Consider the following 13,950-nt stretch of genomic DNA (forward strand, 5'->3'; position numbering starts at 1 on the left):
TTTCCGCCGAAAGGATTTTATTTAGTGTTTTGTTGTCGCTCTATTCTGGGGCGAATCCGAGAGACTCATAAAATCCTACCTTTAGAAAAAAAATAGAAAATTTACTCTTGACGTCTTTAGTGACGTCTTTAGTTATTGTCTTAACCAATAACTTGCCACTGTCAAGAATTACCGACTTAGCCTTCATCAGACTGGCACATCTGGTTGGCTTATCGGAGGATCAACTAAGTAACGTTAATAGTCCCTAGAAACCTATATTCGGTTGAGCCATCTCGCTACCGAAGTATTCAGATATAAATAAAATTGGAAAGTAAATAATGCTCTATTAATAGAATTAGACCAACTCTTTTATGTTTTTCTTTTAATGGCCTCATCCAAATATCTGATTTGTAAAATGGAAAAGGTTTAATTAATAAAACCATTAAAACCATTTTAGGAAACTTAAGTTCCTCGTACTATTAAGAGTACATTTAGGAAACTTGAAGTTCTTCGTACTATTAAGAGTACGTATATAATTTGCGTACTGCTTAAGAGTACGTTTATACATAGAGTCTATGTGGAGGCCCGGCTTATTACACAGCCCCCACCCAGCTTAGAGACTCAAGAGAAGCAAGTTGCTCACTCAAGTTTATGGGTCAAAAAGCGAGAAAGGAAAAACGGGTTTAAACATTAAGTAGCATAACATATAGTTAATGTTTCTCAGGCCTAGAAGTTAAGTGTTCTCGGTTACCCTGTGAGTTTTGGGCTTAGGTCCAGTAGGTCCGTGGTGGTCGACTGGACGTTCCTTACGCTCCAGTGTCTTAAGCACATATGAAGGATGAGCATTAAGGCTCGGGATAAATGCTGTAGGCGGATAAGTTTTAACTCCGTTCCTTCAGACGATGGAAACATGCTATCTTTTTCAGCTTGTGACTTATGCAGGCGTTTACGCCATTTTCGATTAAAGGCTTTTAAATAGTCTTGGCTATCGAAAGAATCTGAAGTCAACTCAGCTATTGTACCGTCTATAAAGCGTGTACGATAGTATGTATAGCCTCCCTTATCCGTTCTCCATACAGTGTCTTTAAATTCAGAACGATCAAGGGGGGTATTAGAGTCATGTTTTCTTGCGAGTATAATCTCTGTAGTCGTAATACGACTTGTGCCTATAGTAAGCGCACTAGAACCATCGGTGTTATTTACCTCGTACGTTCCACTTTTAGTGTCTGCTACAGAGATTATGTATGGACCTATCCATTTAGATGTTAATACAGTAGCATCGGAATTACGTTGACAGATGTTAACTTTGTCACCAACCTGATACTCTGCTATCTTCTTGGTAGTGCTCCAACGCTTTTGCCTTTTTAATAAGGCTATATTGCGTATTTCTCGCAAGCAAGGATATACAACGTTATAAATACGTTGGACCTTCTCTAACCATGGTAACTCATGGTGATCGGGTTCGTCCTTGTTAAAAGGGATTTGTAACTCACTATATCTGCCACGAAAATAGTGAGCGGGTGTAGTTCCTGTAACCGGATCAGCATACTCGTTCATCTGTGTTTGTTCCCACTTAAGGTGGTACGGCCAATCATCTGCATCATCCGTTAATGCAGTACGCAAGAAGAACTTAAGTCTTCTATGGCGCGTTTCATTCGCGTCTTGCGTTTGCGGCTTATATGGCACACCTCTCTTATGGCATATGCCTGATACGAGTACCAGCGATTCCATTGGTTTTCTCACACTTGTCACACTTAGTAAGAAAGTGTGTACACGGGATGCATGTCTACCATTCCAATAACCGTTAGGGGTTAACTGGTACATGTCATACCCACACTGGGCGTCGGCACATTTCTTAATCTCCTTAAATGGAGGTTCTATGTCCTTCGCTCCTGCGCGTGCCCGTTTATTGGGTCGCGTGGTTAAAGTGGATTCGCGAGCACGTGCATGTTGGGGTCTCTCGTTTGAGGTCTGCCTGGATACGTACCCGTGATCGGTGAGCTCCCGCGGCTTCTTAACAGCCGCTTTTCCCTTCGATGTTACTCGATGTGCGGGAAAAAGAGTGGATAAAGTATCATAAAACTGTTCCCATGTAAGTCGGGATAGATGAAACTTTGTTTCATGTCCCTTGTCTCGAGCCTCAGTTACGGTTATACCTAGAGTGACGAACTAAACTACTTGTTAGGTACAGAATGGTGTCAGCCTAAACGACTACTAAATATTCGTTGAATGTACCATGTGTCGAGGCTGGGTTAAAGCGCAAGATAGAAGGGAGCATTTATAGGTAGAAACGTGCAATCGATCTGTAATCTTTAAGTATGTTATCAAGTGAAAGAAGAGGAGTGGTAGGATTATACCTCTCCTTTTATTCGTTCGCATGTGCTTACTTCAAGGTCAAACCAGGGGTAGTTTATGTCGAGGGGAACAATAGGGTAGATTAAAGAGTTTTTATTAGTTCAAAGTAGGGTCCATAATAAAAATAATATGTCACCCGACAAAATGGCGTTGTGATTTAGCTACGACTGTGGTTTTTTGGTCCTCGCACACACCTTGAATATGGAGTAAAACTGAAAGTGTTTGTGAACGACTTTATTAAATCGTGCCCGACTTTTCAGCGGGCGCTGTTTGATCAAAGTGACTGACAGGTCTACCGACACTATCCGTTACTGCTTAGATTTCCCGCTACTGCTCGCTTTACTTGCCCTGCTAAAATCTGTAGATGATGATTTCTCTATCATTGTATTTTTAGCGCATACGAATACGCAAAAGCATCACTGAATGCTATAAAACAGGGGCTTCAGTACCAAACACAGATCACCCACCCGCCCCATATCAGTGGGCGCAATTTGGAGTTTGTGACTCATCTGACCCAAGAGGCGCCAAACAGCAGGCCCCACTCCAACTTCAATATGCCACATCCACTAGAACGGCGTAATTAATTGCGCTGGCCTATTTGGTCGATCGACACCACAAAAATAAATTGCGATTAATTTGAAACACATCAAAGAGACTCGGCTTTCTTTTCGGACGTATCGTTGTGGTCTGACTTCGACTTATTGTCACTGTCGTCATCTCCACAGACTTTCTTCTTCAATCGACCAAAGAAGCTGGCCTTTTCTTCCTTCTCCAAGCCTACAAAAAGATTTCAAAAAACTAGACATCAATTAATAAGACCATCGGATTCAATCACTGAATCAAAAAGAGCATAGTTTCTTGTCAACAAAAATGACATAATAGGAAGCAGTTAAAGGATCATTACCTTTGTCGACATGTTTCTTCGACTTCGTGGTGGTCTCTTCCGCGCTCGCTGCACTTGTCTTGTCGGCAGCCATACTCTGTGCCTGTCTTAATCGTGCCTCGCGTGCAGAATTCGGATTCTCGAGTTCTTCTCGAAGCTCCTCAAGAATTTCCCGCTGTGCCGCTGTCAGGCGCCTGGAACAGGAAATCATTTTACGATAGGCATAGAAAATCAGCCAAAAGTCGTTCCAGAAGCGCAGTAAATGAATACTAAGCGTCGTAAAACTTTGCTGCCAGGACAATCAGTACAAGGGATGGCGTAGCTCACAAGCGCAAAGGTTCAGCACATGTGCATTGATTAAGTGGAACGGAAAACCATCCCAATATAACTATTCGTTGAATAGTATTAAAAGCGTTGAACTTCGCAACTAAAAAGCCAGTGCGATTAAAGAATACGCCATATCAGCGTCGATTGACAATAGAAGAATGAATGAAGGATATACGCAATTGAATTGAAGCCAATTATATAATACGGAGCAGCAACGTACTTTGGAATGGAGACTTTGAACTCGATGAAGTGGTCACCCTTTGACGATCGGTGCAACTGAGGAATTCCTCGTCCGCGTAGCCTGAGTTTGTCTCCTGGCTGCGTGCCAGCCGGTACCTGTCAACGGAACGATACAACAATGGAGGAATGCATTTTAGTGGCCACAAGGCGCACTCACCCGGAGTAAAGGGGTATCATATCGTATGTCGCCATAGAAGGTGGAGATGACAGCATATCATAGCCATAAGCTGATCCAGAGCGAAATAGCTCCCCAAACAACATCTAGTCAAATGGCAAGCCCTGAGAAAACGAAACGGAATACTGACACATAGGACTATAGAAGATACTGAACGTGCTACTATTCATCTAGAGTACATACGTTCAATTCAATTTCTCCTGTCAGGCTTTGAGTGCGAACAGTGCCCCCTAGCGCCGCCTTGACCATATCGATATTCACTCTACTCAAAACATCAGCACCCTCTCGCTGGAATACAGGACTGCGAGCCACACGGATGAGTAGAACCAAGTTACCGGCGGGACCCTTGTTCGCACCTTCGCTACCGCGCCCTGTTACTTGCATTTGCATGCCTGCATGCACGAACGACGTGTGTTGAATAATAGTAATAATGTGAGTTATCAAAATATGCGCAGCGATTCTTCTGAACATTGAATGAAAGTACGGGCCAGACCTCTGTACATGACATCGCTTAAGACTACCTATGATTGTTGATATTTTTTACCGAGAAGTAACACATACCATCTTCAACACCGGCGGGAATGGTGATTTCCACAGTTTTCTTCTCAGACTTCTGGCCCGCACCGAAACAGGACGAACAAGGTGAGCTCACAGTAGAGCCTACGCCCCCACACGCAGTACATGCACTCTGCATGTGAAAGAACCCACTCTGTTGCACGGTATGACCGGAACCTGGTGAAATTGAGCAGGAAAATACAGTGAGCTTCAACTTCTTGACAATTAGTAAAAAAAACAAACAAGGAATGTTCTCGGGGAACGACCAAAGGCACGACAGGGAGGGTTATATAAATGATTCTGAAACATACTTATTACTCTTCCTACTATCACACGAAATGGTCGACGTTTACAAGCACTAGTGGCATACCTCCACATCGACTGCATGTTGTCCGTGTGGTTCCTGGCTTGGCGCCAGTACCACTGCAGGTCGTACACGTGCAATCAGCTCGGTATTCCACGGTGTGCTTCGTCTCCTTGATGATATCTGTGAAGGGAATGTTTACCTGGGCCTGCACATAAGAAGAGGAAAATGAAAATTGGCAATGAACACGAGCAAGTACTTTCTGAAATACACCAGAGACACCGTACAACATCCGAGGTTCAAGTAATGTAATGCGCTCTCTTAATGCCGCAACCTCTCTGCGATAGAAAACAATCTTGACATGTGGCAGCGTTCCTATACTCTGTAGCAGACACTTCGACGAAAAAAATAAAAATAAAAATTCACGTACCTCGATGTCCATTCCTCGCTGCGGCCTGTTAGGGCCGCCACCGCCGCGACCACCACGACCGCCAAACATACTCTCAAAATCACGGAACATTTCAAACGGATCATGACCCGGGTGGCCGCCAAAACCACCACCACCCATTCCATTCTGCCCGTCTAACCCAGCATGACCATACTGGTCGTAGACGCTCTTCTGATTCTCGTCACCTAGCACTTCGTACGCTTCGGAAATTTCTTGGAATTTCTCACCGAAAGTCTTCTTCTCTTCGGCACCTTTCGCTCTGTCTGGATGGAATTTCTTGGCTGCTTGATAGTAAGCCTAGATGTATAGAAGAAGAGAAATACTCATTCGATTCATAAGGAATGGCAAAATAGTTAACCACTAAGTACTAGATGGGCTTCAAGCAAAAGGTATATTTGGGATGTCAAACCAGATATGAAAATGTCAGCAAAAATAAAATAACTGCAAAATGCCAGCGCCGAGTACTTAAGTACCTTCTTGATCTCTTTCTGATCGGAATTTTTACTAACGCCCAGAACTTCATAGTAGTCTCGCTTCTTCTGTGACGCATACTCTGCAAAGTACAAACGGCAAATCAAAAACAGAGTAAAAATCATCCTACAAAAAAGTCATAAAACATAAAACACTGGTGTCTGGCACGCCTGTACATATTAGCGAATACTAGTGCGTAGCTACTCTACATACAATAATAAGAACTACTCTCTATCGAAAATAAGATGTACTTCCAAAACTCACATACTTCGCTTTTGTTGTTGCGTGTGTACGCTCGAAATATGTTGTCCATACCGCTCGGCCGACGACAATCCAGCAAGAGGATGTCCAGCAATGCGCCCTGTATGTTGCGGCGCAGCAGATAAAAGTACATCAGACTTGGAATGAGAAAATAGACAGCGCCCATTTTTTCTCGATACAACGTAATAACCGATATGCGAGTATATCCGCGCCCTCGTTGGCATATTTAATTATACATTCCTGTGATATCTAGATCTATATATGAAATCCAACCCCCTCATAGACTAAGGTATATATATATAAATAAATAAATAAATAAATAAATATATACGTACACAACACGTGCTTGTACTTAAAGGGCTAGAATCTATGCACATTAATGTACAGGATTAGTAGTCCTCGAAATTACATGCTCAATAAGATATACATTCTGGAGCCGTATTTCCGCTTGAAATAGGCGTACATGCATATTAATGATTTTGCATTTCGAACACATACCGTTTAGTCCATATGAGAATATCCTGATATTCAATCAACGTAGTATATACACGCCCACAAACAATCATACACCTGTGTGTACTACACAGTATAGCATAAGTAGAGGAATAGATTGGTTAATGAACCGTGTAGTGAAACTAACAGCTATACGGATGCACTACGGGATTACCATGCTCATATTCCAAAACATGTTCGTGCATAGGAATATATGTGCTTAGATGACATCTTTGTTCTAATCTCAAAAAAAAAACCCTCCCCAAGCATAAATAATGTAGAGTGCGTAAAAGGCTGCCACGTGCAAGGTGACCGGACCGGAGGAATATCAGGATAAATGTATAAGTAAGTATTTATTGGGCTAATGCCATAAAGCACAATGTGAGATGGTTCTGGTATTGGATCACACTGAAGAATATCTGAATATAAATTCATGCCCATAACACAGCAGGCAAATATCCGATAGTAATACAAATCCCCGATTAACAACAATGTGTACACACTCACGATCAGAACGGGAGCAGCTAGGGAACACATGCATAGAACAACCTTCACGATCCCAGACCCCTTTGACACACATCTTCAAAGATAACGGACAACAAGACATGATCTGGTCTTTCAACCAACCACATGCATGTAAAATTGAGAAATGTCTAATATAGGTATTTAGTACCCGAGAACATTCAAATTAACGAGGGAATATACACCAATATACACCCCCCTAGTTGTGAATAAATGAGGTTCCATTTTCGCTGAATTTAAAATCAACAGTAAACAAATAATACTTATACACACTCAGGTAGTCTACATGAGCCAATTCCATCAATTCATACGAGCGATGTAATGCGTAGGTGCGACACAGACAATAGAGGCACAGGAATAAAGCTTATGAGCATTTTCAGACAACCGAACTGATACTTATGCGATTGTTTGATATCAACTTAAAAAACAGTCAGATATCAGTGTCGCAGTAGGCCCAGTTTCATCCGAATCCGATTGAAAATAAATATATATATATACATATCTCCCATATTCGCTTTTAAAAGTCACATACGACTGATATGTGCATATGACACGGGGAAGGCATAGATAACTTCTCAGACACGCACGAATTATATAAGCTTAGTGAGGATTACAACGAGGTATACGTCGACATTCGTGTGCAGCCGCGTACCGTCAAAAGACGATGACAACAAGCACATACTGAAATATGCAGAAAGAGAACCATACAAATGCACAAGCCCATCAACCTATGCAGGCATACATGAAATTGTAACTGATATTTGTACATCAAGTTCCTAGCAACATACACATGCTTCTGTTAAAATTACACACATGTGCACACAAATACTGACAAAGACTACACAAAAACACACACTCGCATCTAAGGAATGATACAAATATGTGCTATGTATATGTAGATATACACATACAGACATAAACACACACTCGCATCTGTAGATATACACATACAGACATAAACACACACACACACACACACATATATATATGCCTGGCCAATTATATCTTGATCCCTTAGCCTTTTTATATCTATTTGGTACGTATGTCATTTTTACTACATAAAAGTAAATATTTAACTTAAGACTAGTTGTCTTATATTGTGATATACATCTGGACAAAGCTATGATTAAATACAGATAAATATTTGCTACGAGATAAACCTTTTTGGTGAATATGTATATGTTTATGTACACACACACAAATAATAAATATATATATACATATACATATACATATGCACACACACACACACACACACATATATATATATGTATGACCAACTACATATTGATCCCTTGATCTATTTATATATTTTTGGTGTGTAAGTCATTTTCAAACTATTATAATAAAATATTTGACTCACATCAGCATGTCTTGCATTGTACTATACATCGGGATAAAGCTATGATCATATACGGACAAATATTCGACACCAGATAAACCCTTTTGGAAATAGACACATACAGAGGTACAGTTAGGTGTCGTAAAAAAACGAACATATTTCACTTGATAACACACATATTCTGCACCTAGTTAAGGCGTAAAATGTGATGTTAGTCTCACCCAAAATACTCTCCAACGTATATTTCTAGTCAGTTATGACAGAATGGACCATTTCATTGCACTTTTTAGTTGACAATAGTTCACTATCAGTTATGGAACTAGTAATCACTAAGTTTCACAATCAGTTATGGCAGTATTAACCATTCTATGTTACTACTAGGGTTGCGTCAACATACCGTGCAGGTGCGCTCGACCCAGCAGAGCCGAACCGTACGCTCTCGAATACAGTGACGCAGCGGCAGGTCTCGCCGCCGCCAGGGCTGGATTTACAGCTCGTACAATGCCAGACTTGAGCACAGACATGGTTTCAACGATATATGCTATACTTCCTATAGTATATGGGATTTGTATAGACCTAGTATATGGGATTTGTATAGACCTAGTATATGGGATTTGTATAGACCTAGTATATGGGATTTGTATAGACCTCGATAATTATATGTGACAGTCCACAGTTCACAGTTCACAAGTAGTATTGCTGTGAGCTGATTGCCTTATTTAATCCAAACATATACCTCATTTTTGTATGGGTGATCATAACAAAATGTGCAACATCGGATTTTCCCGTCATTTTTGATGACGCGGCAATTTAATCTGAAAGGCTTTCTGCGGTCGCTGCAACGTGACATCTTGGTTCTGGAAAGTACCGAACTGCGGGTTTAGAATTCTCGAATATTTTTGAAATACTTCTTGAGGGGAGCCTGTCAGTCTGTCACTGCCCCTGTGTCAGTGTGTGACCGACGTCTGACTGACTGGCTGTGCCGGTGTGCCCTCAGCCCTGTGACAGCAGGCAGTCCGCTTTTTTCTAATGTTTAAAAAAAAAGAAATTATCAGGATGTACGGTCTGTTCGAGTTGGTTGTTGCCTGTTGGTCTCTATTTGTCTACTACCTACAATTGAAGCCAAATCGATGATGAGCTGAAACACTAGAATAAATTGTATGTGGAAATAGGGGCGGATATTATTTGGTTTCATTTTAACTTTATTTTTAGGGCTGGGATGGTCCAGGGGCACGTGGATGTAAATTGTAGTCTATCCCGCGAAATCCGAAGCAAAACAGGGACGCAAATATTTATATTGCCGAAACAAAGTTAGATACAATCCCTTTAGTTGTGTATAGTAAAGTTAATATACAACAATCATGCCTCGTTTCATGAAGAGCGGCAAGGTCGTTATCGTCCTAGGTGGACGTTACGCCGGTAAGAAGGCTGTAATTGTGTCCAACCACGACAACGGAGACAAGGAGCGAAAGTACGGCTATGCTGTAGTTGCTGGTGTATCCAAGTACCCCTTGAAGATTGGCAAGGGTATGGGACAGAAGAAGATCTCTAAGAGATCCAAGGTCAAGCCTTTCGTAAAGATCGTGAACTACAACCACCTTATGCCCACTCGGTAAGTTATTTGTTAAAGGTTTGTGTTATTAGAGTATTGGATGCTAGATGCGTGCACGCGGATTGAACGTGCCCGTGCACGTGGAGGGCAGTTACTTCTACGTGAACAAGCGTACAAAGTTACGCACACCTAAATTTTGCAGGAATACATGTGCTAGCAGTATTTTATAGAAGTTTTTGGGGAGAATTCTGGTGGCGGAAAAGAATGTCGCAAAGAATAGACGAATAGCGCGATGGCACATAGTATGATTGACCTGTAAACATTTAAAAGATGTCGCTGTGCGAGAATATAGAATGATTAGGCCAAAACATTTATCAAAAGTTGGGCTGGAGTTCACATGACTGGCATATGAAAACAAACACTGTTTGTATGTACTTGGAAGATGTCAGCTCGAGATGGCGATACCCAATGGATCTATTTCTAAGTGAAAGTACCTAATGATATACATAGTAATGTATATGCACACACCATAAATCACAACTGACAACTGAGAAGAAGTGAAGGAGTAAAAGAGTATCCATTTTATCGCAACGTCAACAATATAAAAGTATAGTGAATTGTGAATGTGAGTGAGCTGATCCATGTGCCCATCTCTACCATACTATGCCCGTACTATACTATATCAAACCGACAACCAACTGAGCAGAAACATTGCTTCACGGTACCATTGCAGTTACACTCTTGATGTTGCTCTTGACGGAGTAGTCAGCAAAGAGATCGTCAAGGACGCCGCTCAGCGCAGCGCCGCCCGCAAGAATGTACGCAAGGTTCTTGAGGAGCGATACAAGACTGGAAAGAATAAGTGGTATGTATATATATTTAAATCCAACGTGCAGTGCATTGTTTATAGAAATAGTATATATATATGTATATTATAATACAATTATTTATATTATATATATATATATATGCAAGTTATATATATATATGTTATAAAAATACATGTATGTGCGTGTTATATATATAAACATTTATGTATGTACGTGTAAGTTTTATACAAATATTATTATACATCGATAAATGTACATAAGTGTTCTGTTTATATGCAAGTATATTTTTGTCCATATATTTATATACATATTTCCATATAAGCGTAAATAAGCGCATAATATATATATATATATATATGTATCATATACTTTTATGTATGAACACACACACATATATATGTATATATGTATGTATTTACACGCACATACACACACGCACGTATGTATATATATTCATTTATTAATTTGCATTTGTGTATCTGTGTATTCACGTCAACACTTGGGACTAGGAATACACCGATATATTGTATTCGAATCAATTTTTCTTTTCTGATTTGAGAATTCAATTGGGTAGGAGTATTCGAGGGGTATTGATGTTTTCTTGCACTTCTCTTTCATTTCGTCTATGTAGGTTCTTCGAGAAGCTAAGATTCTAAGTTGAACTACTTAAGTATAAGCAAGTCTCATGATTAAAAGTGTAGGGCTGGTATTCCGTCGACTCCGCTTTGATATCAGGTTTCGTTAGTGTATTGTGTGTTCTATGTACAAAGTCAGTTTGAGTACTGGTTGAAAACTGAATAGAGCAGTACTGTAGCTGTATATGGCAGTGAACAAATGCATGTGCATGGTTGGCATTTGCAAGTTATCGCAACTTATACCTATCGAAAGAACATTCACATGTTCACAGATGTGCCTTTTTTTAACCTTGATAGTTTAGCGCATGTATACCAGTAATTCAGCGTTCAGGAGACCTTGATGACTATACATGCACCACGCATACGTTCACGCCGAACTGCGTCATATTTATATGATTCCGTCTCAGAGTGACGTTGATGATTATGTTAATCTGAGTCTCCGATTGAACCTGTCTTGTACGTTGTTTGCTCACACTTGCGAATATTACGGTGAAAGCGTCTGTCTTTTTGTGCTCAACTCGCGATGGTCATGGTTAGTATTCACAATTGTCGTTTTATTTTATTGGAACTGTTTCTGAGTCTTGCCGAATTAGTATATTCTATTACTTACAGGGTGCTTATGTATTACTGTCGTTCGATTGTTGCAAGCGGATACGCGAGTTTGAGATTTATACTCCGATAGGATAGAAGTCTGATTTTCTCTTCTTTGTCATAGTCTAGTGGCGTATTTCTCATCGACGGGCTTTATCAATGAACTGTTAGCCAAGTACATCACTGCTGTTGTCATATGTGCGAGCATACGTGCGCAAAATGATATGTTCCCCATGGGTAACATATTGCATCTCTATAACGAGAAATTGAATTGACGCCAATGCAGACTTGAGAGATTAATATCTCAATAAACGAGGCAACTGCCTGAAACATGAACTAACTCCCCTATTTTTACTTGCTTGTTTGTTAAATGCCGTGTATGTGCTGTTCATGATAGCGCCATCTTTACATTGTTGTCATTTATATAGAAGGTATTCAACGATACTATCTTGTAGAAGAATGATTGTGCACTTCTATATTCTAAAGTTGTGATAGAAATGTGGAGACCTTGATGACTATACATGCACCACGCATACTTCCACACTGAACGGTCTCATATTTATATGATTCCGCTTCGGAATGGCGTTGATGATTATGTTGATCTGAGTCTCCGTATCGGTATTTATTTAGGTGTGTTGGAGAACAAGCCCATGTTTCAAGTTTGCAATATGTCTTAGTTGCTTACGTTGTGCGCTGCCCGAACACCGCGACAGGTGATAATAAACATAGAAGGAGAACAAATCGATTGTCCATCTACAAATACTTTTATTCGACTTTCGCATCGACAGCGAGTATAGGAATGTTGTGCCTTGTTTTACTGCTTTACAATTTGGGTTGTTTTGGATACATGCCTGTCGAACTTTTGTATAGATTGTTTAGTCAAAATCGTAAAGTAGGTCGTTATACCTCTTCTGCATTGGATACCTTGATGACTATACATGCACCACGCATATACTCCCACCATGGCCGGCATTCGTATTTATATGATGTCGCCAAGGATAGGCGTTGATGATTATGTTGATCTGAGTCTCCGTTTGCTAGACCATATACCTAGCTTTATCCCTGCCAGTCATATTGAAGTGCAACATATTTCAGCGTTTAAAGTTCTCACATTAACTGCTCTTTAGCCGGCCTGGTGTTTGTGTATATGTTGCTTGCACGGCCAGAGCTAGTAGAAATTAGTTTGTTGGCTGCCCACAATTGGTGCCTCACTACAGAGTAGGGATTCTGTACCGAGACAACCAATTGTGAGAATACATAGAAGACAAATAAACATCGTTGAAACAAGAAATATACCGGATGTATGGCTTTTGCTGCTATATACTGGATGTATGGTTTTTGCTGCTTTTATTGTGCAAGAAAGTTGCATTGAATTTGTTAAATGCGTGGATGAATTTCAGTATTGTAGATTCCTCGCGAAGCACGCACGCTAATGCACATCTAACCAATTGGTGTTAGTGGGATCTTTGTCAGGTATGCAATAGCTGGGGGGAATATAGTGATGACCTGGGTCATACGCCACAATGAAAGTTGATAATTAAGTTTAGCCGCCTTTAAAAATCACACATTACACAAATCGAACGTTTCAATTGTGTTGTGGAGCGAATACCATAGGGTATATCCGCATCTTGCCATACACAACTCAGCTTTTCGAGGTTCTGCCGGATAATATGTCTTGAAGACGTCGGAGGAAGTAAACAAGTCGGGCGTTTATGAATATGGATGACAAGAATCATGACTTAATTTATTGACGTGTATTCTGATCGCCTGTGCAGTTCCTAATTTTTTTGCTGCACACAATTGTATATCACATATTTGTATACACACACGGACACAGACACACACACATACGCAAACACACACACATACACACACACACACACACACTAACACACACACTCACATACACACAGGCACACACACACACAGGCACACAATCACACAAACACACACACACACACACACACACACACACACACACTACACAC

The 13,950-nt window shown here is 40.5% G+C and overlaps 2 protein-coding genes across 2 annotated transcripts; one reads left to right on the forward strand and one right to left on the reverse strand.

The window, feature by feature from the left end:
- Positions 1-2,980: 2,980 nt before the first annotated feature.
- On the reverse strand, positions 2,981-8,878 carry SARC_03148 (hypothetical protein; the record flags this gene model as incomplete). The annotated part of the gene is made up of 10 exons (XM_014303084.1): positions 2,981-3,111; positions 3,239-3,411; positions 3,765-3,880; positions 4,143-4,351; positions 4,521-4,691; positions 4,885-5,026; positions 5,249-5,563; positions 5,740-5,819; positions 6,006-6,098; positions 8,752-8,878. 10 exons carry the CDS (start codon positions 8,876-8,878, stop codon positions 2,981-2,983), a joined length of 1,557 nt encoding a protein of 518 aa, XP_014158559.1.
- Positions 8,879-9,551: 673 nt separating this feature from the next.
- On the forward strand, positions 9,552-12,335 carry SARC_03149 (60S ribosomal protein L27). Its single transcript, XM_014303085.1, has 3 exons — positions 9,552-9,966; positions 10,640-10,771; positions 11,368-12,335. Exons 1-3 carry the CDS (start codon positions 9,716-9,718, stop codon positions 11,390-11,392), a joined length of 408 nt encoding a protein of 135 aa, XP_014158560.1. The 5' UTR covers positions 9,552-9,715; the 3' UTR covers positions 11,393-12,335.
- Positions 12,336-13,950: the final 1,615 nt, after the last annotated feature.

This window comes from Sphaeroforma arctica (genome assembly GCF_001186125.1).
Source record: "Sphaeroforma arctica JP610 unplaced genomic scaffold supercont1.154, whole genome shotgun sequence".
NCBI lineage: Eukaryota > Ichthyosporea > Ichthyophonida > Sphaeroforma > Sphaeroforma arctica.